This window comes from Trachurus trachurus (assembly GCF_905171665.1).
Source record: "Trachurus trachurus genome assembly, chromosome: 6".
Taxonomy (NCBI): domain Eukaryota; kingdom Metazoa; phylum Chordata; class Actinopteri; order Carangiformes; family Carangidae; genus Trachurus; species Trachurus trachurus.
In genome coordinates this window covers 20,714,801-20,735,475 of record NC_139897.1, presented here as the reverse complement: position 1 = coordinate 20,735,475, position 20,675 = coordinate 20,714,801, and the positions used below count along the sequence as shown (strand labels likewise).

The 20,675-nt window shown below is 43.8% G+C and overlaps 2 protein-coding genes across 6 annotated transcripts in view; both read right to left on the bottom strand.

The window, feature by feature from the left end:
- srgap1a (SLIT-ROBO Rho GTPase activating protein 1a) overlaps nucleotides 1–16,081 on the bottom strand; it is a 78,150-nt gene extending 62,069 nt beyond the window's left edge. For 3 of the 5 annotated variants that reach the window (XM_083973823.1, XM_083973826.1, XM_083973827.1), the window contains exon 1: nucleotides 15,167–16,081. In XM_083973823.1, the coding sequence (XP_083829949.1) occupies nucleotides 15,167–15,230 (64 nt within the window). In that variant the 5' untranslated portion in view covers nucleotides 15,231–16,081. The remainder of the gene's footprint in view (nucleotides 1–15,166) is intronic. The other 2 variants (XM_083973824.1, XM_083973825.1) reach the window with 2 other exon arrangements.
- Nucleotides 16,082–16,727: 646 nt separating this feature from the next.
- rxylt1 (ribitol xylosyltransferase 1) lies at nucleotides 16,728–20,481 on the bottom strand. The gene is made up of 6 exons (XM_083973323.1): nucleotides 20,285–20,481; nucleotides 19,917–20,108; nucleotides 19,189–19,291; nucleotides 18,724–19,038; nucleotides 18,456–18,626; nucleotides 16,728–17,721 (listed from the first exon to the last, which is right to left on the bottom strand). Exons 1-6 carry the CDS (start codon nucleotides 20,430–20,432, stop codon nucleotides 17,319–17,321), a joined length of 1,332 nt encoding a protein of 443 aa, XP_083829449.1. The 5' UTR covers nucleotides 20,433–20,481; the 3' UTR covers nucleotides 16,728–17,318.
- Nucleotides 20,482–20,675: the final 194 nt, after the last annotated feature.

The window sequence follows — 20,675 nt, the reverse complement described above, 5'->3', positions numbered from 1 at the left end:
AAACACCTGGCTCTATGTGTCCCATCAGACTCTTCAGAAAGGCCGAGGTCCATCATGCAATTTTAGTTGACGGCTCCCCTAAATGAATTCTACATATTACTGCAGCAGAGGACAGGGGAAGCACGCCTCGGAGCTATTTTCATTCTCCCTCTCGTACTCAAATGTTTCATCTTCCCCACTTAATGAAAACAAATACCAGTGAGAAGACTGACCCGTGATTAGCGTGATCCGTCTTTTTATGACTCCAAGAAAAACATCAGTGGATGGAGGGAAGCTGCGTACTTCAAAAATATGTTAATGCGGGAACGTGTTCAAAAACAGATTTTACCAACACAAACACAAACAACCTGAGATGGTAGAAAAGAAAAAGTAATGAGCTAGCTCCTTCTTGTTTGTGCTTTAATCAAGGTTTGTCCTGGACCAACAGCCTATTTCAACACTGTGTAAAACTGGAGTCATCTGCATAAAATCAATATTTCCAAAAAAAGACTAGATCAGGCTTAGTTTCAGGCTCTGTACATAATGAATGAATACAGTTCAGGGGTTAATTAACATAACTGTGGGGTTGTGGCAATGCAAAGTTAATATAAACTTAAGAGCCACCCTAGGACAGTGAAAAGGCAACCAGGTAAGCTGACAAATAAAAGATACACAAGGTCTAACATCTGCCATCCTCGTTTTTATCATACATAGTGTATTTTAAACATGATATCAATATTTCATTTTTTTGCCAGTACATCGCAACATCCCTAATACGAAGCATATTTCTGCCACAGGCCGAGAGGCCCACAGCAGTCAATGTGAAGACAATGAGAAGTAAATCAGTATGTGGTTACTTTCCTGCAGTAGGGAGGGAAGACATTTATCTCCACTGATGTGTGGTTGGGTCAGTGATTGATGACACTTTCAGGGGAGAGAGAGAGAGCAAGCAGCCGGCCAGCATGTGTGTGCAACAGACAGAAAGAGCAACAGCCATCCTTAAACTGCGGAGAACGTTATGGCTTATAACTGAGGGGTGCGCGAATATAGGGCAAATGAATTTGGAGGAAAAGAAAAAGCCACATGGGAAACATCATGGCATTCCTTGATTTGTCCTGTATCCACTAAACAGAGAACAAGAAAAACATCACCCTCCGCTCATGTGTTTTTGCTTCTTGTTACTGACCACCCCTCGCTGCGCCCCTCCCCTCGTCCCGCCACAAAAAACAGCACCTCGCAGGATGTGTGGTTTCTGGGCCTTTGATAGGGTTAAGCCAGTTAGAGGAGCTGGAGGGACCGAGGGAGGAACAACCCTACTATTCAAGGCGAGGCCTGTAATTCCAGAGGCATGGACATGTGCTGCAAGCCCGCTGTGGGGAGAGAGGGAGCAAAAGGAGGAGGAAGCAGAAACAGAGCAGGGCTGGCTTTAAGTAGGAAAAGTGTTCAACTCTCAGACAGAAGTGAGTTAAAAAGATTGTTGGAAAAACTGCAGGCTGTTTCTGTTTTTCTGACAACCAAACATTTGCAGAGAGTCTACCATAACAGAGAAAGGCTACATCCAAAGTCAGACTTTATAAGCATGCACACACAGTCCACTACAATCTGTGTACCACCAATTAAAATCAATGCAAAAACAGTGAAACATATACATCCCCTAAATCAATTTAACCTAAGCTATACATCTTACAATGAGAAGGAAAAGACACCGAGATTAATCCCATGAAAAAGAATTTCAAACTTGCAATCAGCTCCAGCCTCCTACTCAAATCTCTCTGGGACAAGTTTAAAAAGACAAGGCTACTTTCAAGGTCAAGAAAAGATGGATAACGTCTTATCTGCAAAGGAGCAGCTGGCTGAGACAAAGCACAGCTGAAAGTTTGCACTGTCATGCGCAATCTAGTATACGCACGCTCCACGCACAGACACATGCCCATTCAGCCTTCTCTAAAAATACTTTTACAAACCCCACTGTGTCTACACACAGGCAGTATTGATTACATGGGTAATGCCTTTAAATTAAGACTCTAAGTAGCACACAGCGTCCCTGTGTGTTAGGCTTTGCGAGTGTTAATAGGATGTATTAACGTTTATTTAGTGATGTGCCCTGTGTGTGTCATTTGTCTGTTTCCTCCTGTCTGTCTGTGCACTTTGTGTGAATGAATGATGGTGAATGAATAACCAAGAGCTGTTTATTCTCACTGTTCAACTTGTCTTGTAAGCTGGGCTGAGATTGCTGCACAGAAAGCAGAAACTCCCCTCCCCTCAACCTCTTCAGTGAGAGAAAACAGTTCATCTTTTCCCACCTGGTGCTCAGAGTTGTGACAGCTGAAATAATCCACTCTTGGAGACGGCTTCAGCCTCGTGTAAACATATTCACTTTGGGGGAATGTGGAGTCTGAGCTCTGGCAGGAAGAGCAGAGAGATTTAAGAGTTGTCTTTCAGCAGAGCTAATATATATATATACAGTCCTCCTCATCAAAACATTTTGGGGTGAAAATTATGTTTGTTATTGATTATAATCATACAAACACAAGTACACCAAGAGCATCAGCATCAACATCACCGTGATGTTTACTGAGGTATTTCATTCATTCTAGTCTTAACAAGACATGAGACATAACATTCAACCCTTTCTCTACTTGATCTTATTAAATGTCATGGGCAATAAATGCAATTAAAAACATTGGTCACAACTAACATGAGTTCTTATCTGAAATCTATTTCTTTATTGAGCTACGGGGTCGTCTCTGTGCACACTGGACGTCATAACCTCGATGGGACGTGGTGAGCAGAGAAAAGGCAACACCTGGTTTATCTGGACAGCTGAAGTCCCATGAGAAGAATTATTGGAGAGTTGGAGCCACAGTTCCTTCAAGGAAATGAGTCTGATGAGCCCTGCCTCTGTGTGCCTATGTAGCACTCAGCAAGCACTTGATTAGAAACATCTGTGTACCCGTTTATTTGTGTTTTGCAGCAGTGCAAAACACAAATACATGCCAGGAGCTTCAGTAAGTCTTCATATCAACTCATATAAATCATATAGAGCCAAAATCGTGACATACATTGTCTCAAACTATTTTTAATGCTGTTAACAGCCAGCAACAGATATCCTCGGCTGCAAACTGCTGCACAGGCTCAGGAAGAAAATGTAGCCTGGTCTGATGAATCTGGATTTGTGCTGAGGCACGCAGATGGCAGGGTCAGCATTGGCTTGTGTCAACAGTTCAGGCTGGTGCTGGTGGTGTAATGGCATGGGGAATGTTTTCTTGGCACACTTTGGGCCCCTTAATACAATCAATCATAGTTTGAATGCCATAGCCTGTCTTGTGTATTGTTGCTGACCATGTGCATCCCTTTATGGACACAATTTACCATCCTCTAATGGCTACTTCCAGAATAATAATAATAATGCACCATGTCACGAAGGAAAAACTGTGCCAAACAGGACTAAAAAAAAGAGAAACAATGAGTTCAGTGTACTTCAGGTCCTTCCCAGTCACCAGATCTGAATCCAACGGAGCACTTTTGGGGTGTAGGTATAGTGCAGGCGGCGTGAATGTGCAGCAGCAGGAATAATGTGAAGAAGAAATGTTTCCAACATCGTATGGAATCATTGAATGGAGTCAAATTTGTTCTTAATTAAATTAGTTTGTAACTTTTATGTTTTTCTAGTTTTATTATTACTGATAAAAACCTATTTTTTCCAATGCTGATGAGATTATGTTTGTAATTTGCTTTAGTCAGTCAGTATCAAATCATTCAAAATCTAGAGTAGGATGGAAACAATTTAAACAACATCGGGTTCAGCCTCAGAGTTTGGGCACTATCAATGACGACCACGACTAGGCTGCTGAGCTGTGTGTGTGGCACTAAAAGAGAGCAAAACTGGTTTGTTGTGGTTGATTTCCAATTAATGGCCACATATTTACAACATCTCATGCAGCATCAAACTACATTTTGATTCTCTAAACCCCATTGATAAGTGTTGAGACTTGACCAGCTGTTTGATCCAAACAAAACCAGGCCAAGAGACTCGTATCATTTACAGATAATAACCTGATCGGATGACACCGCACTCAGTCTGAATGTCAGCAGAAGAGCATCAGTATGACTTAGACCTTCATCTGGCTGGTCACAGGCTGGGGATTGAGGGCACAGGGGTTGGGACTAAAATGGGCAGGTTGGGGGGTTAGAGTAATGAAGTGCATGGATGGGTGAGCTAAAGCTGGGATTGAAGATTGAGGGTAGAGAATTAAGGGCAGGTGGAGGACAGTTTGAGGGGAGGGGGGGGGGGGGGGGGGGGTAAGACATGGCAGTTTAAGTAGAGAGAAAAATAATTTCCCATACATGAGAGTTCATGGGCTTGTGTGTACAGAGCCAGCACGGTCGTTTGTGGTGGGGCTTTTCCTGCAGCCCCGGGAAAATGCCACAGAAATTTTTACCAAGAGTCAAACTTCAAAGCAGAGGCGCATAATCTAAAATCAAAGAGATATAATTATGCTGATATGAGACACTTCAGAGTTTCAACCAAATATGCACACATGCATTTTTAATGGCTGTTTAAGGGCTGTGAATGAATCATCAGAGACCATCTTAAGACTACAATCATTATCATTTTATTATCATGCAAGTTTCAAATGTTCCCAGAATTAAACAAAATATTAAGTGGAACCCCGTGTTGCTCGGGCTGCAGCTAACCAAAGTGACAGCTAAAATCAAACTTCAAATGAAAGCCAGAGTTTAATGCTATACTACAAGATTCGAATTTCTTCTCGCTCTCAGTCTGATGCAACAACATCTGTAGGGCCAAAGCCGCACTGCGAGGGCATAATAATGAGGCTGCCTTGATCGAGACGGCTCACTGCAGTGCAGCCTGAGTTTGGTGGTTTAAACCGAGACACGGATAAATATTTGCTCCACATTCCTCTACCCGAGATCAAACTTTTTAGAGACCCTCACCAGTCACCTGACAAAGGAACCTTCAAAAGAGGGGGGATGTGGGGGAGGGGGGGGGCTCAATTGTACTGAACTAACGTTAAGAGGCTCATTCCTGATGTGTCAGGTTTCAGTATATGAGCACCCTCACACTACGTCTCCCACTCTGTAGCCTGAGGACCAATCAGTCCCAGTCACAGCCAGCAGGGATTGATTTCTCTCAAAGCATCGGCGGTGAAAGCCAAGCCGTGGAGAATGAGGAAGTCCACAATGACGCCTCGTCGTCCCCTCCCATGCCCCCCCCTCCCCTTCCTCACAGGGCACCAGAGGCCAAGATAACATGATCACAGCTCCATCACACACACACACACAGAGTAGACAAGAGAATGAGAAGGCTTCACAAGGCCTAATTTTCCAGATAATTATGGTGGAAACCAATATGGAGGAAGTGACAGTGCCGTTATCTCCTCTGACCCCCCAACCCTCTTTGGGGAGGCTTTAACTGCCAATCCTCTCCCACTTTGCTGGGGGCCAACCTCTGACTCTGAGAGCAGCCTCCCAAGTTTGACTCTCAGGCACAGAGATGACATCATGACTCCCACTGAAAAAAAAATGTCTGTCAGTATATCTCATTAGAGCCCTTTGTCATCTTCCCTTGTGTGAAAAACAACAAAACTTGGCATGACCGGACAGGTGAGATCGAGCGCCTGCAGGAGGCCACTCTCGGCACAGTGCTTTTTGGGATTACCACGTGAGATCTGAGCCGAACGGGGCCGGAGAATGCGCCGGACCTCGGGGGCAGCTGCTCAGAGTGCGAGAGCGGGGGGGGACAAAGAGGGAGGAAGAAGAAAAGAACAGACAGATCAGCTTTCACTGCTCTTTGTTTCTCTACACTATAGCGAGCAAGACTGGGGCTTTCTCTTTTCTGTCTCCCACAGAGCCAGGAGATAGAGGCCACTCTGTCGTGTGTGTGCGTGTGTGTGAGAGAGAGAAAAAGAGAGCGAGAGAGACCACAGTCCAGTCATGCATGTGCCCCACACCTAGCCAGGTTAGCATGCATCACACCCTGTGACACGCCATTAACCAGGACAAATCACAGGACCCCAGGGGAGACGGTAGCTTCCTCCACACAGCCTGATTAAAAAGTAAGATATATGAGGCATGTCCACAGTGTCTGTGTCCACGCTGGGCAGCTGACTGCGCAAGTATCCACACACACACACACACAGCTGACAATTTCTAATTGTTCTAAACAATCTTATTCTGAGCGTCTATGCCGCTTCAGCAATTTTTGCCATCATCCTCCCAGTGATATATTTTTTTCTTCTTGACCATCTGTGTCAAATACGACTTTGCACTACTGGAGGTTATGAGAAAAAGGGCAGACCGGGACAGTATCACGCTCGTTCTATTTCCAGACCAGCCTGATCTACAAAACTAACTTTGCTTTGCAGCTCATGCCACTCCTATTAAACTATAATAAAATGGGCCGTCAGAAGTCTGCAGGGACTTCTTGCAGAGAGCAATGTGCTCCACTTCATCCTAACCTAAAAAAAAAAAAAAGTCGACCAGAAAAAGAAATGACATGGCAAAGTTTTCCAAGAGCTGTGTAGAAGCTATGAACAGGGTTATAGTGTTCAGTCAGTTCAGTTCCCTAAGGAAACAAGCCATGGGTGCTACGGATATCAATACTAGGACATGGTACATACATGCAGTTACGTCGTCAGTCTGCTGAGCAGTCTACAGACAGACAGGCAGCATGACTGAGCTGAGGACATGCACGAATGAGAAAGACGTGGTACCCACCCAGGCATCAGTTAACTACAGTCACCCAAACATTAGAGCTGTGCGACATTAAATACAAACAGCTACACATAAGTGTTATCTCACTAACTTGTTGAACCTTCACAGTTCATAAGACGTGGTGGAAACACAAACAGGAATGCTAAAAAGGGGAATTTGGGTTTCTTGTGTAGTTCCTGAGTTTAGTTCCTGTGGCTTCACATTTCCTTTGGTCAAAAAAAAAAATTCCTAGCAGCACTTTTGCCAGTTACCAAGTTGCACATACAGTACGACTTGCAATAGACTGACCTGAAAACTCATTAATTCATGAAGGAGGTAAAACTTTTCATCTGAATGGCCAACAGGTATAAGGGATCCTTGCTGTCACACTAAGACATGCACAACCATCTAATTGAAAGGAGCTGAGGTCTGAGGACACAGGTCAAGGAGCAGGGGTCAGTTGTTTAGTGACCAGAGGGTCAAGTTGTCGTGGACAGAGGGCCGCCAGCAGGGGTTCAGTGAGAGGACAGGGACAAAAAGGCAGAACACACAGAAACCAAATACCAGAAGTTAATAAAAATGATAAATTTTTACTTATCAGCTTCTAGTATTAATCAGATTGTGTGTGTGTGTGTGTGTGTGTGTGTGTGTGTGTGTGTGTGTGTGTGTGTGTGTGTGTGTGTGTGTGTGTGTGTGTGTGTGTGTGTGTGTGTGTGTGTGTGTGTGTGTGAGAGAGACTGTAAGTGTGCTAGAAATAGTTGATGACTCAGCTGGATTCTTTTCTTTCATCCGACTGTAAACCAGAAGCGAGAAGAGGATACAAAGAGGTATCAGCCATTTCATCTGTTGCATAATAACCGCATGACATGAGGTCTCATGACAATAAAATGATTGTACTATTTGTGGAATCAGCTGACCAGTGCTGCACAGAAGCTCAGACGGTTTTCAGGGAATATAAAAGCTTCATAAACGACTCAAAAGAGGAATACAGAGACCTAACTCCATCCTCATATATTAACGGTGCTTTATTTTAGGATTGCTTGCAGCATGGAGAAACTCTTGAAGCTTAGGTTTTGGGGGCCATAGTAAGGCTGGGACACTTCACATGTGTGACCACTGGCAGTGGGACACAATGAGCAGTGGAGGAACATGGCTGACAGGCCTTTATCCGTAAATGGCGTTTTTCTCTCTCTCTTTCTGAAACACCCCACAATATGCATGGCTGCAACCGCAGCTGTGGCTCCAGTTTCCATCTCGGGGGAGGGTGGAGGAAAGTTCAGGCCAGAGCTCACAAGACCTGCCTGGGGGCTGCTGAGACACCAGTGATGGCTGCCGCCCGGTCCTCCTCCATGCTGCAGCCCACAATGAGCCTCTATTGTGAGGGTGATGAGTTAAAAACTGAGACCATGAGAAACTCTGTCAAGCTCCTCTCTCCTTTACCAAACGGACTGAGGAAACCAGAGAGAGGGAGGAGGAGAGGAAGAGGTGACCACATGAAAGAGTGTAGACATTTCATGGTGTTTGCAGCAACGGGACTGTGATATATTGGAAATAAAAGACAGACATTCGGCTTCTTGGCTCTAAGCTATAATCAATCAGACTAACAGACACAAAGGAGATGCAGCCCCTTGGTTGACATTTCATTGATGGCTTCTTTTTTTAAAACACTGTTTTCCCCCCTCAAACCTTTCCTCAGGGTATAGCCCAAGATGGCAGCCGTCCCTCAAGGGGTGGTCTCTGGCTATTGATTAGGAGGGCAGCCAGCTCAAAGCCTGCTTCCCTCGGGTCATGAGGTCAAGGTAGAAGAACGAAACAAAAAAAGAGGGGGAGGGGACAAGGAGGAGTATGGGAGATCAGTAAATTAAACTTCTGTTCATCAGCGTTATGGGTGGATGGGTAAGAGAGTTTGCGACAGTGGGTGGAGAAAAGGATTGTTTGGGGGGGCACTGTGGGAAAAGTTACACCTCCCTAAAGCTGCATTTTAAGAAACACATTTCTTAGGACTTGATGAAATTGAGTACATATTGCTGTTATAAAAGCACTGACATGTACTTACACTGACGTAAGCATATAGTGGGAATGATATGAAAACATGTGTTGTTTCAAAACACATCCAGTTGCTAATGTAATTTGGCTAGTCTTTGTCAGGTGCAGGAAATACAACTGGTCATTTGATGCAAGCAGACAAGGCTGGACTTGTCAGCACAATGAAAGCCTCTCGATTGTCGTTCCTGCCAAACACTTGATTGTTCTGAATTGCATTATTTCAGGAAAGCTGGGAAAGCCGCCAGGTGAAGGCGGTCGGAAGTGCAGAGACAGCGCGGCCCCGGGATTAGATAAAAGTCAAGTTGTTGTACATCTTTTAGTTTTAAACAAACCCCATTATCACTTTGGACTCAGGTTTGTTTATGTGTCACTGCTCTGATGAGGCATTACACGATAATGTTTAATTGTGGAACAAAGGTTAGGTTCTCAGTCTGGACTTAATTAAACCCATTTATCAAAAGAAAATACAGATAAATGCCTGGTGAGTAAACCAGTTGTTTATTTAGTTATGCTTCACACAATTACAAATTTAATGTGATGTGGATAATCTGATTAAAAAGTTAACATGCCTGTTTTAAATAATAATCAGGTAATTGCTTTACTTCGGTCATAATAAAAATTAGTTGAGTGGATGTAAAAGCAGTGAGTGACATCAACTTGTGACGCTCAGATGAGTAAATCACACTGAATTGTGTGTGTTGTATAGAAATGAGGCTCTTTGCAGAGCATGATGTCTGCTGGGAATCCAGGGGAAAAAAGTATTCGCTGATCCATAAATCCAAATTAAAAATCGCAACCAGGAGCGGCTCCAGTCAAGCAAATAGCATGAGCGCCATCGGGCTTTGCCAGCGGGAGTACATAAAGGAGCTGCGACTCCATACAGCTCTGCCCCGCTGCCCAGAAGGTTAACTCAAGACAAAACTGCTGTACCTGAGCCAAGCAACGAGCCCCAGCTTGGGAACAGATTGTCATGGTAAGTAAAACCTTTGACACAGAGAAGAGAGGAGGAGGCCAAAGTGGCAGATGTCACGTTTGTGTAAAAAAAAAGTGAATGCAGGAAATAAGGAGCAGCAAGAGACTTCACTTACAGCGTGTTTGCACTCATCTTAAAAAGCTTTCACCACCGCTTAACACATAAACGGCTTACGCCCGGCAGATGAACCGACGGGACGCACACACACACACACAGACACAGATTAAAACAAGTCAACCAAGTCACAGCTTATGACCTCCGCCTTCACTTATTCCTGAGCTGACCTCGTACCATCCCCTCCCCCCCAAGTCGCCTTCTTTCTAATCCAGCCTTACTGGGTGGCAGGCAGCCGCAACGGCCTGATGGTCAAACTGTGTCTTGTCTGCCTTCGTGTCTGTCCATCTGCCGGGGCCCAGCAGTAGTTCAAAGGAATTAAAAGTTGTCCAGAAATTAGCCAGAGATCTCTCCAACACACCCTCCTCCCTTTTTACTCCACTTTTCCCCTCCGTGGTTTTAACTCCCCTTGCTTTACTTTCTCCAACCATTGTCCAATTTAATTAACACCCTGTACTTCCCATTAGTGAATGCAGCGTAGCTACACACTGCATCTCATCCAGCTCATTACCAGGCACTCAGGTCCCACACAGTGGGCGGGGAGGCCGACAGCAGCAAGAACATGGCATGTGGCAACCAACTTGCTTGGGACAACGGTACGTCTATTTCTTCAAATCGCTGTATGATTCATTCAGAGGTAGGGCAGCCTGAGCCGGCGTCACGCTGCAGCAGGTTTGATTTGATCCTTTCAGAGAAGAAACTGAATTAACCAGTGTCGGTTACAACTGCAGACAATACACCAAGCTTCTTGTTTTGTCTTCCAACTGCAATAGTGCCACGTGAATTGCAGCCTCTTTTTTTTTTTGTTTGGTTTAGGAATGCGGGGGCATGAATGGGTGAGGGTTGGTTTGGCTGGTTTTTTTTGGAGGTGGGGGTGAGGGTCAGGAGGAGCTGCTGCAGTAATATCCCAGTGGCCTTTGTGGCCACAATGAAAAGCACAGCAGGGAAAGTGAAGCCTTGCTTGTGCTCAGCAGAGTTTATTAAAACTGCAAAAAGGGTGAGTGGCCACAGATGGTGCTGTCAATAACTATTCACCCACCCATGCAAACGCACGCCCAGGCACACACACAAACACACACACAGACCAACGCCACACCCAGTGCCATACCGCCGGGTGGAAGCAGGCTACAAACACACACACACATTAATAGAAGGAGGGGTGCTAAAAACAGATGGTAAGTGTGTGAATGGACGTGTAATGTTGTGAAGAAAGGCTCCAGGAGGCGTTAGGATTCCATTAGTCTTTAGACCTCTAAACTCCTTCAACGCCTCTGAGACGCTTTTAAGACAAAGCATCACTGATCCACTAATATCCAACGTGGAGTTATTAGCTACAACTTAACTGCTGCAGGAAGTAAGAAAAAAAGCTCTGAACAAACACTGCATATGAATGAACGTGGGTAAAACTGCTTCCATTAATTTGTGCAGGTTTGTGCCTGAACCATTTTTTTTTTTTTAGAACTTTAAAAATTAAAGCATTGGCCTATTTTATATTATCAGCAGGCATTTAGTGAGCAAATGACTCCAAAGTGGACTCATTCATTTGTTGTGCAAGTTTGTGTTACGCAAAACAAACAGTATTGCTTGATTAATTCAAAATTTGTGAGCAGAGCACATTGGATAAATAAACAGTGATAGACTCAGATGTTGGAGTCATTTGGATATGTTTGACTTCTCAAAAACATCACAAAAGGTATTGTACTTGTTGCATGCCCAAAACATTGTTGGTGTGTAACAGAATAACAATTGTGAACACAATCATCAGCATGCCATACTCTCTGCATACCACATGCTGAAGTTGGGTGACAACCAGATTTATGTTGCACAAAAAAAAACTAAAAACAAAATTACAGCTCCAACACTGCACGATCCAGATGTCACATATGCGTGACATCTGGATTGTGTAATAGACAGTGATCAACACATATTACACATAGATCTGCCGCCACACAATCAAACAACAGTAATTATTACTAATGCAGGAAAACTAATGACTTCTAACCACAAGACAAATCCTATTAATTTGAAAGATAATCACAACCAAACTATCTCAGAGCAGTTTCCTGCCTTTAATCCCTCCTGCATACAAACATGGGGCTGACCACGCTCTTTTGAGTAATGCAGCGGGGGCCGGGGCTCTGATTTCAAACGACAGCGGGGGCAGGTCAAAGGGGGCAGCCTTTATGATGATCCAGGAGAGGAGCCCTGTCAGAAGCTCAAGGGGTCCCGCTTTCGGAGTCACGACCCCCAGGTCACAATCAGCAGGCCACAGACTGACATCAAACCAACACTTTGCCCAAGAGAAAACAAGCCAGTGCTGCTATGTCCCGATCCACCGAGTCCACGGAAACATGAGAGCCACACAGAGAATGCCAGCGTGCCCACAACCTTTCACTTGCCAGTCTAAAATGACTTAAATGGAGCGCAACCAATGTGCACTATAAAGCACTAACAAATTCCACTGTCTTAACCCGATCGTCTTGATGTTTTTTGTTTTTCCAAAACAGACCAGAGTCTTGATTTGAATGCCGATTTTAAGCAATTAGCACAAATTTAATCCTCCATGCCACAGAGCTCTTTCAGTACAAGGATAATTTCCTTGAACTACCAAAATGACAACCATTTTCCTTTCTTCTGTGGGAGGGTAAGAAAAAAAAAAGAGGCTGTTGGAGGGTACTTTAGAAGTGAATGTCAGCTGAATGACAAGTCAGACTGAGAATTGTACTGTCATCCATTGTAAGGAGGCTTTCAGACAGTCACCATAGGAAATTACATTAAATACCTCACATCTGCTGACTTGAAAAGCAATCCCACTCAGCACACAGCTGCTGCCACGGCTCTGAAAAACACTCAAACTGCGTATATTTTTGAATTGAACAAGTCTTCCCGGAGAATAAATAGCTGCTAGATAGCTGGATGAGAGCAGATGACCACGGTGCTCATGTTATGTCCCTTGTCAAAATCAGGACTGAGGCCTGCGGGCGACAGATCAATGTAGTTATGTAAGATGAGACAAAACTGTCTGTGTCCAAATATTGGGAGACTTAGACAAATTCTTTAAACCGTGAGACAGACAGGATGCAGGCCAAAGGATCAAACGTCTCCTCCAGCTACTTTCTGAACCGCATGTTGTTCTGCTTCTTGAGTAATCAATGTCTGTTCACCAGAATCCACCTCTGGCTATCAGAGCCACGCTGCAGATGTGATCCCGACTCATTATCACTGCAAACACTTAACTCATAAAACGCTTTACAGCTGCAAAATTAGGAGCTGCTCTGAAAACAGAATACTTAATGTTGACTGAGTGCAAAAACCATGTAACTACATCGCAAAGCGTTTTCTTCCACTACTAACTGCTGATATGCAAACGGGCCTGGCAGCTATTTTTCCACATAAACAGCGTCGTCTGCTTTAGCGGGAGTCATCTGACCTACTGAAGACTCAAGTGTTGTGCTTGACAACAGGCATAAACATGCGAATTTAGCCGAGGTGATACAGTGTGTCTGAATATTGCTGGTTCTGACAACACAATGTGTCTTGTGCCTGCATCCGAGACCGGATTCAAAATAAAGTCAAGATGATCCTCCTCGCGCATCCTGAGATGTCTTTAAGAAATGTGATTATGAATGAAATAAAGCAGCTCTCAAAGTGAATACCCATAGGATGTTTGCCGTGCAAGCCAAATGAGTACAGCACGCTTGCTTTGTGCAAATATCTTCGCGGTACCTGTGATGTTAACAAATTTATTTACAATGCATGTCAAGCCTCGGTGCATCGCCCCTCTCGGAGCCGAATCCTGCATCTTCAACAAAACAATACACCTGGGGCTCCGTCTGGGTTCCTTTTAAGCAACAGTTTTTTCTCATCAGCATCAGGTTGCTGTGTGTTATTACCCCTGCTGCGTTCTGCATGACAAATGGAAGGCTTCGTCATCTCTTGTTCAGCATCCCCTATGACTGTGCATCACCCTCTATTATCGGCTAAAAGCCTTAGTCATCCTCACCGGGAGAGGAAGGGGACGCTGAGCATTCCTTGCAAATGAGAACTTGCGCCTCAGCCACATGCAATCTTGTAATTCCTCAAGCTGAACCGGTCCCCTCTCCCCCCCCCCCCTTTACACACCCCCTCCTCTAAACCCCACGACCCCTGCTAACCTCCCCCCCCCCCCCCCTTTTTTTTCCTCTGGATTTAAGGTTGGATGCGGGGGAGACTTCAATAGGTGGTATTTGAGCATTTCAGCATGCTAGCAAGAGCTGAGGAACAGGGCTGATTGGCTGGGGGCCAAATCCCCATGGTTACCCTGGAGCAAGCAACAGCTTCTCTTTTCCTGTGCTGGGTCTGTCTGGGAATAAGCTACCTCCCCTGCTCTGCTCGGTGTGTGCTTTGGGGTTGGGAGGCTTGAAGGAAGTTAAGTTATGGTGGTATCATTATGGTGTCTTCTTCCACACCTTTAAATCCCCACCCTGAAATCCAAGGAAGGCACATAGCAGTCACATGAGTGTGGGCTTGTGACATTAAGCGAGGAAACACGGTATAAAATAGTATTAAAAAAAAGCAGATCCAAGTGAAAGCTCTGCTGGGGTGCCCCTGAGCAACACATTGAAATCTTAACACACGAGCACTGACTGAGCTCCTGCTCTTCCTCTCTTTTCAGTTGCATAATCCTGCTGTAATGCTGTGGGAACCATGCGGTAACTACAAAGTCTCCAACTCTGCAACAGTGACAACAGCCCAGTCACTACAGCCATAACTGTAACAGGTTGTTAAACAAGCACACACAATAAAAAGCACCAGTCCAAGTAGTATAAATGATAATAAAAAAAAAGGACGGTGTTTTATCTGATGAATTGCAGTAACCTGACTGGACAACCAGAACATAGGAGGATCATTTTATAGGCTAAAAGATAAGAGATCTTTCCCATAGGCTGGTGGTGAATGTGCAACACTTTACATTGGCTTTCACATGCAAAACTACTAAACCATAGACTAAAAGCCCCCCCTACCCCTACCCCTCCTCCCCTGAGCTCAGCCTTTTTTTTTATATTGCTAATGAAGTTCATCCCCTTGTAATACTGACATTAATACTATTAAACTACGGGGCTGGAGGTTTAATTTTACAGCTGGATATTCTAGTTATACATGTTTTATCTTACCCTGAGGTCATATATTACCAACTTTTTCTAGTGAACACTACAGCATTACCAGGTAGTGATGAATAAGCCTGGTTCCAGTTAATCTCACCCCCCTTTCTTTCTTTTTTTATTTAACAATATCGCTCCCAGCGGCTTCAACGAGCACATTTTCCCAGCAAACATGTCTCTTCTCCCCGTCTCTTACCTTTCACTTGACTCTCATAGTCGGCGATGATTTCTTTATCCTTTTTGAACCTCGGCGTGGACATGTTGCGTTGCTCTTCTCGGCGTCCGAAGCTTGTTGTAAAACTTCTTGTTTAAGAAGAAAAAAAAGTGTTTGTCAACAAGCAGCCAGCAGGATCCTACAGCAGCCGATGCATCCCACACAAGGAGCAGCAGGAGAAGGAGAAGGAAAAAAAAATTGAAGACGAGAAGGAGAAGAAAAAGAAGAGGTGCGACACACAAAATGGCACTTTGAACGGATTTAACTCTGCAACAAGCTCGACTTGGAGCAAGAGAGGGAAGCGTTTTGGTTTTTTAGTCCGTCATTGTTCCTCTTCCCCGGTGGATAAGAGGTGGATACACCAGCAGCAGAGCCAATGCGCAATCCTGCTCCAACCAATGAATCCACTCAAACTATCGGAGCAGTCGAGGAGCAGTCAGGAGCAGTCAGAGCCGCGCAACACCACTCACTGCTGCCGCCGCCACAGAAGAAGAAAAAAACAATCACGCAACTTTCAGGCTCTCCGTGGCGGCGTGCTTTTTTCTTTTTTTTCCTCCACTGCTGTTTGGAAAGAAAAGTATTGCGTCCGGAGAGCTGTTTCAAAGTCGGGTAGAACCGTGAGCGTGGCTGTTTCTTTTCTTTCTTTCTTTTTTAGGTAGTGGTTTCCAGTTTAGGACTCGCGCACCCACCACTCACACACGCACGCGCTCACTCACTCATACACGCGCACACATACACACACACTTATTTTTCAACCCCTCCACCTCTGGCTCACTCACTCACTCGCCCGCTCTCCCTCGACGGTTTTCTCCAACCAACTCCCAGCAGGCTCAGAGGCAGACAGACTGACAGACAGACAGACAGCGGGGCAGGCCGACTGCAGCAGCCGGAGCCAGGCAGGGTGAGGAGGAGAGGAGAGGAGAGGAGAGGGAGGGATCTGGATCTGCCGCGCACACACTCACACTTATTACACACACGCGCACACACACACACACACACTAGTGGACACCAGTGGACCGACACTCCAGTTCCTCAGAAAACGAGGATCTGCCCATGAGTCAGAGCTGTTGGAGCAGACTTTAAACATTACTCCACTAGTGACTAATGACTTGCAATTAACACCCAATATTTTCCCTCCAGTATCACTTGACATTTTTTTTTAATGTCACATCAAACACCCAGATTTAAATGTGGCATGTCAACAAATGCAAATAAAGACATAGGATAACTTGTTTTTATACAGACATCCAGGTGGGATAAGAAGTGGACATATGGGGCCTCAAGTTGCAGAGGACCAGAAAAAGGGGGTTACTAGAATAAGCCAACAACATGAAATTACTGTTTTGCCCCCCCCCGCTTTTTTTTTATAACTTCATCTTTGTTGATTTTCTTTCCCCCTTCATTCAAAAAGCTTTTGCTTCACATTTCAGTGTAGCAGCTGAATATTAACCAGTACACAGCGCCATCTGCAGGCGAAAGGAAAGCACAGGACAAGCACACCCACTGATTTTCTCTTCATACGACACTCCATTTTATTTTATTGCACCATCTAAAAAAAATCCATGCAGCACACATCAGTGTAATAAATATAGCTGTTGTTTTTGTTTTTCTTTCCTCTTCTTCTTCTTTTTTTTTTTACAGAAAAAAGTGACTCATGCCACACAAACAACATCCATTGTCTAGCTTCTTCTCACAATACCATTTTCCAACACAGCCTTAAACACATAATCGTCTCATTCTACACCTAATAATTAGTGTTTCCTAAAAAATCACAATATAGTGCATACAAACAAAGATATAAAACATAGTCAAAATAACACAAGGACTTAGAAATGCAAAGGCAGCTGAATATTCACGTTCTCTAGATGCCGGGACATTCCACGATTGTAAACATTTAGGTAATAAATATACAGTTATGTCATGGAGCCCTTTACAGGACTTAGACTGACATGTGTTGGCAGGTTTGAAACTTAACTACAGACACAAAAATACACAGGAATATTACACCGAACATCACCAGGTTCACTGTTCCAGTAGTACATCACATTTCTCCACACTACATTTAAATTAAATCACTGTTAATAAATGTTATCCCTGTTAATCTTTTTAAAAATTTGTTAATGAAGCACCACAGTCAGACGCCTTTGAAGAAAGTCTCCTCGATGACCTCAACAAACCTCTCTTTCATCTGCTGACGGAAACCGGCGTACCACTCCAGCAGCCTCCTCCTCCGGTCCACCCTCTGCTCCTGGGTCATCCCTCTCTCCCTCTCCAAGATGGCCGGCAGTTCTTTCCAGTCACTGATGAAAATGAAGGGCGCTCCCGCGGCCTTAAGGAGACGTAGTGGGGAGCTGGACCCCGCTGCACAGGTGCCAGGTGTCAGTACATCCTCCACCACGGGCACCGAGCCGTAAGAGCAGGCTTCGTAGATGCGGTAGCACTCTGTGTTGATTCCAACTGGGCAGAGGGTGAGCTCACTCTGGGCCAGAGCAGTCTGGTAGCGTCTCAGGCTGTCTGCTGTCTCCTGAGGGAGCCACCTGAGGCAAGAAGGGACGATTCTTAAGTTCCCATAGTCAATATAATAAATATTGAACATATATTCCTGCACTGTTCCTTCATGACATGTCATGTTGTAGTTATCTCAACTCAATTAAAATAACAAAAACAAAGAAATTCAGTGTTTAAAATGTTTACATAAAAAACAAAAAAATTACAGTACAGAGATTTTCATGAGAGATAACGAGATTAAAGAGACTGCCTTAAAAATGTGCGGGTCTGTGAGTGATAGTGATTCAGCAGCCTGGCTCAGCAAATCAAGAGGAAATCTAACAAGGTTTTTGTCATTTTTAGTGGAAAATTCACTGTTTGTGTCACTATTCCACCAGTGCAGCTCAGCAAAGACACCGCCTATTAAAACATAATGAAAAAACACAATGAAATGAAAAAAAATATATATAGTATGTAACATTTATAAGACATTTACATCAGACTATTTTCCAGGGTGTCTTTTCCCCCAAGTTCAGATATACCACTTAGACTGAGGGGTCTCAACTGGTTACAGTGTTTTTTTAGTTTTAGTTTGTTTTTTAGTAGCATTTTATATTTTTTAATGTTAAAAAAGGAAAATTAGGAAGGTGTCACTGAAAAGATATTTAAACAAATATTCTCAATGTTAGTCTTTGGTTTTTAACCTTTTATCCTATAACAAAGTAATATAAAATTGCAATTTTCCAGTCCTAGACGACGACTTTAATACTTGAGAATGACTCACTTCTCCCTGGCAGTGGTGATGCAGTCTTTGTCCAGGCCTGAGTGTTTCAGCACCTGCATTAGTGTTTCTCTGGAGGAGTTTTTGTAAACAGTTCCTAGGAAATTGCAGAGGTATGGCCTGTTGGAGGTAATCAACTGTGCATTCGGCCTGATCATAGGAAACTGCCTGTAGCTGCAACAGAGAAAAGAAATACAGATCAAAATGTTGGACCAAGTTATTAAATTTTAAATGTATTGAGGCTTGGTATTGATTATGCCTTTACACTTACGTAGCAACACCAAGAGGCCACTGGAAGACGTCTTTGTCATTGACCCAGGGGCTGTCATACACCACAAACAGAAGGTCCACAAAGCCACCGTTTCTCTTTAAGTACGGGCCAATCCAGTCATTGTTGCAGCGCTCGCTGCCCAACAGGACCACAGCCACATGCAGCACTGTGCGGGACTGAACTAGACCTTGAACATGCTCCAGCCACCGCGTGGAGTAAGTAATCTTCTGCTGTTCGCGGCCGTTCAGGACCAGAATCAGGCTGTTCATGTCCAGAGGGACGTGGCCCTGGACCACAGCAGGACCAGTGTAGAAACTGAAGACAAAAAGGTAAAGGGGGATGGAGGAAGAGAGGAACAAATCATTGTTCAAGGTTCCAGTCCTCTTCAGTGGTTTTTCATATAGTGTGGATTATTTCACAGAGGCCCTAAATAAACATTTTTATGTTTGGCAGGTGACTTGTTACCTGAAGTCGATCTTCCCTGACTGCAGCTCCCCCTCTCTCCATTGCGCGATCTTGTCAGTTGGGTTGAGGGGTCCCTCTAAAATATGTTCCCACAGGTAAATCCCTGAGGAGAAAAGAAATTTGCTATTGGAGTTAAAAGACCAACATGTACAGTCCAGCAACAGAGTATAGATCTTTTTAATGTCATCTTTATCTACTTCAGTGGATGTGGACACACTACTGGTGTTATCAAGAGTAAATGTAAAATAATGCAGTTATTAGGTTTGTCTTTAACTTAAAAACATGGCAGATTGCTTTTTCATTTTACGCTCAAAGAACAAATTAACAACAGTTGTGTTCGCTGATCCATGTGTGGTAACAAAACAAAATGGATGGATGGATTAAAGATGTGTTCTCATTTTTTTGTAGTCAAGTAGCCTAGATGTCAAGTAGAGTAGCAATCACAAGGAATCATAGGTCTTAACTCAACTAACTATTTTATTAACTATATTGCCAGTCTTATGTTGCATTGTAGACTACTTGTATTAATAGCAGAACAAGCAGCAGAGCATATGAGCTTAAAATAAAAATCATGATTCTTGACATTTTCAAAATTTTAAAAACTTTTTTATTTTATTTTATTTTTTACATGCATTTCATAACAGGACAGAAGAAAAATCTTAATGGTGGTGAATAAAGCATTACAGTCAAGCTGTGACACATTACTGGTCTAAAACAACACAACTCACCTATGGCAGCTTTCCCCCAGATTTGGACCTTATACCTTTTAGGTTTGTTCTTGTCAATGCGATCCAGATGCTGTTTAAAGGCATCTCTCTTTTTGTTCAGGGCAGAGTTGTACTCCACCTGTTCATCCTCCCACGGATTCCAGTCTTCTGCTAAAAACGGAGCGGCCGCACCGCCATCTCTGACAATAACACCTGCAAACACAACACACAATTTACATTCAGCTCAAAGCCACACGTTTCTTTTCTTTTATTATTACCTTCGAAGAAAGAAACGACCTTCTAAAATTAAGTTTATTTTTTTGTCATTTGTTTTTTCTGTCGTGAAGGCTACTGTTACACATCGGTTGTGTGTGTGAGGGAGAAATTACCCGAGGGCGCTCCTGTTTCTTTCTTCACCACCCTGTGAACGCGAGATATTACTTTGGTGCTGAAGAAGACATTATATGCAGCGTAGAGTGAAAATGCCACATAAGCAAAAATAATAAGAAGGAATAGTTTTCGTTTTGGTATTTTCATTTTTCTTTTCTTTCTTTCCCCCCCCTCTCACGTCACCATTGTGTAGATCGTCTCCATATTTTGTGACAGGACGCTTGTTTACATCACGAGGACGATTGGATACAGGTGGCCTGGAGAGATGCCTGTTCAAAATGTGCGGTTATAATTTCATTTATGTTTAATTTCTACCATGTTATCTCGATTTGTTGCACATCTTACACATTTTATATATACATTTTCAGTTTGTATTCATTTGTATTTTTT

Bases quoted from the DNA above. Each gene is read 5' to 3' on its own strand.
- rxylt1 (XM_083973323.1), bottom strand. From the start codon at position 20,432: ATGAAAATACCAAAACGAAAACTATTCCTTCTTATTATTTTTGCTTAT. The intron at 20,109-20,284 runs GTAATTTCTCCC...TTGTGTTTGCAG, and splicing joins AGAAACAGGAGCGCCCTCGG to GTGTTATTGTCAGAGATGGC. The intron at 19,292-19,916 runs GTGAGTTGTGTT...TTTTCTCCTCAG, and splicing joins CTGGGGGAAAGCTGCCATAG to GGATTTACCTGTGGGAACAT.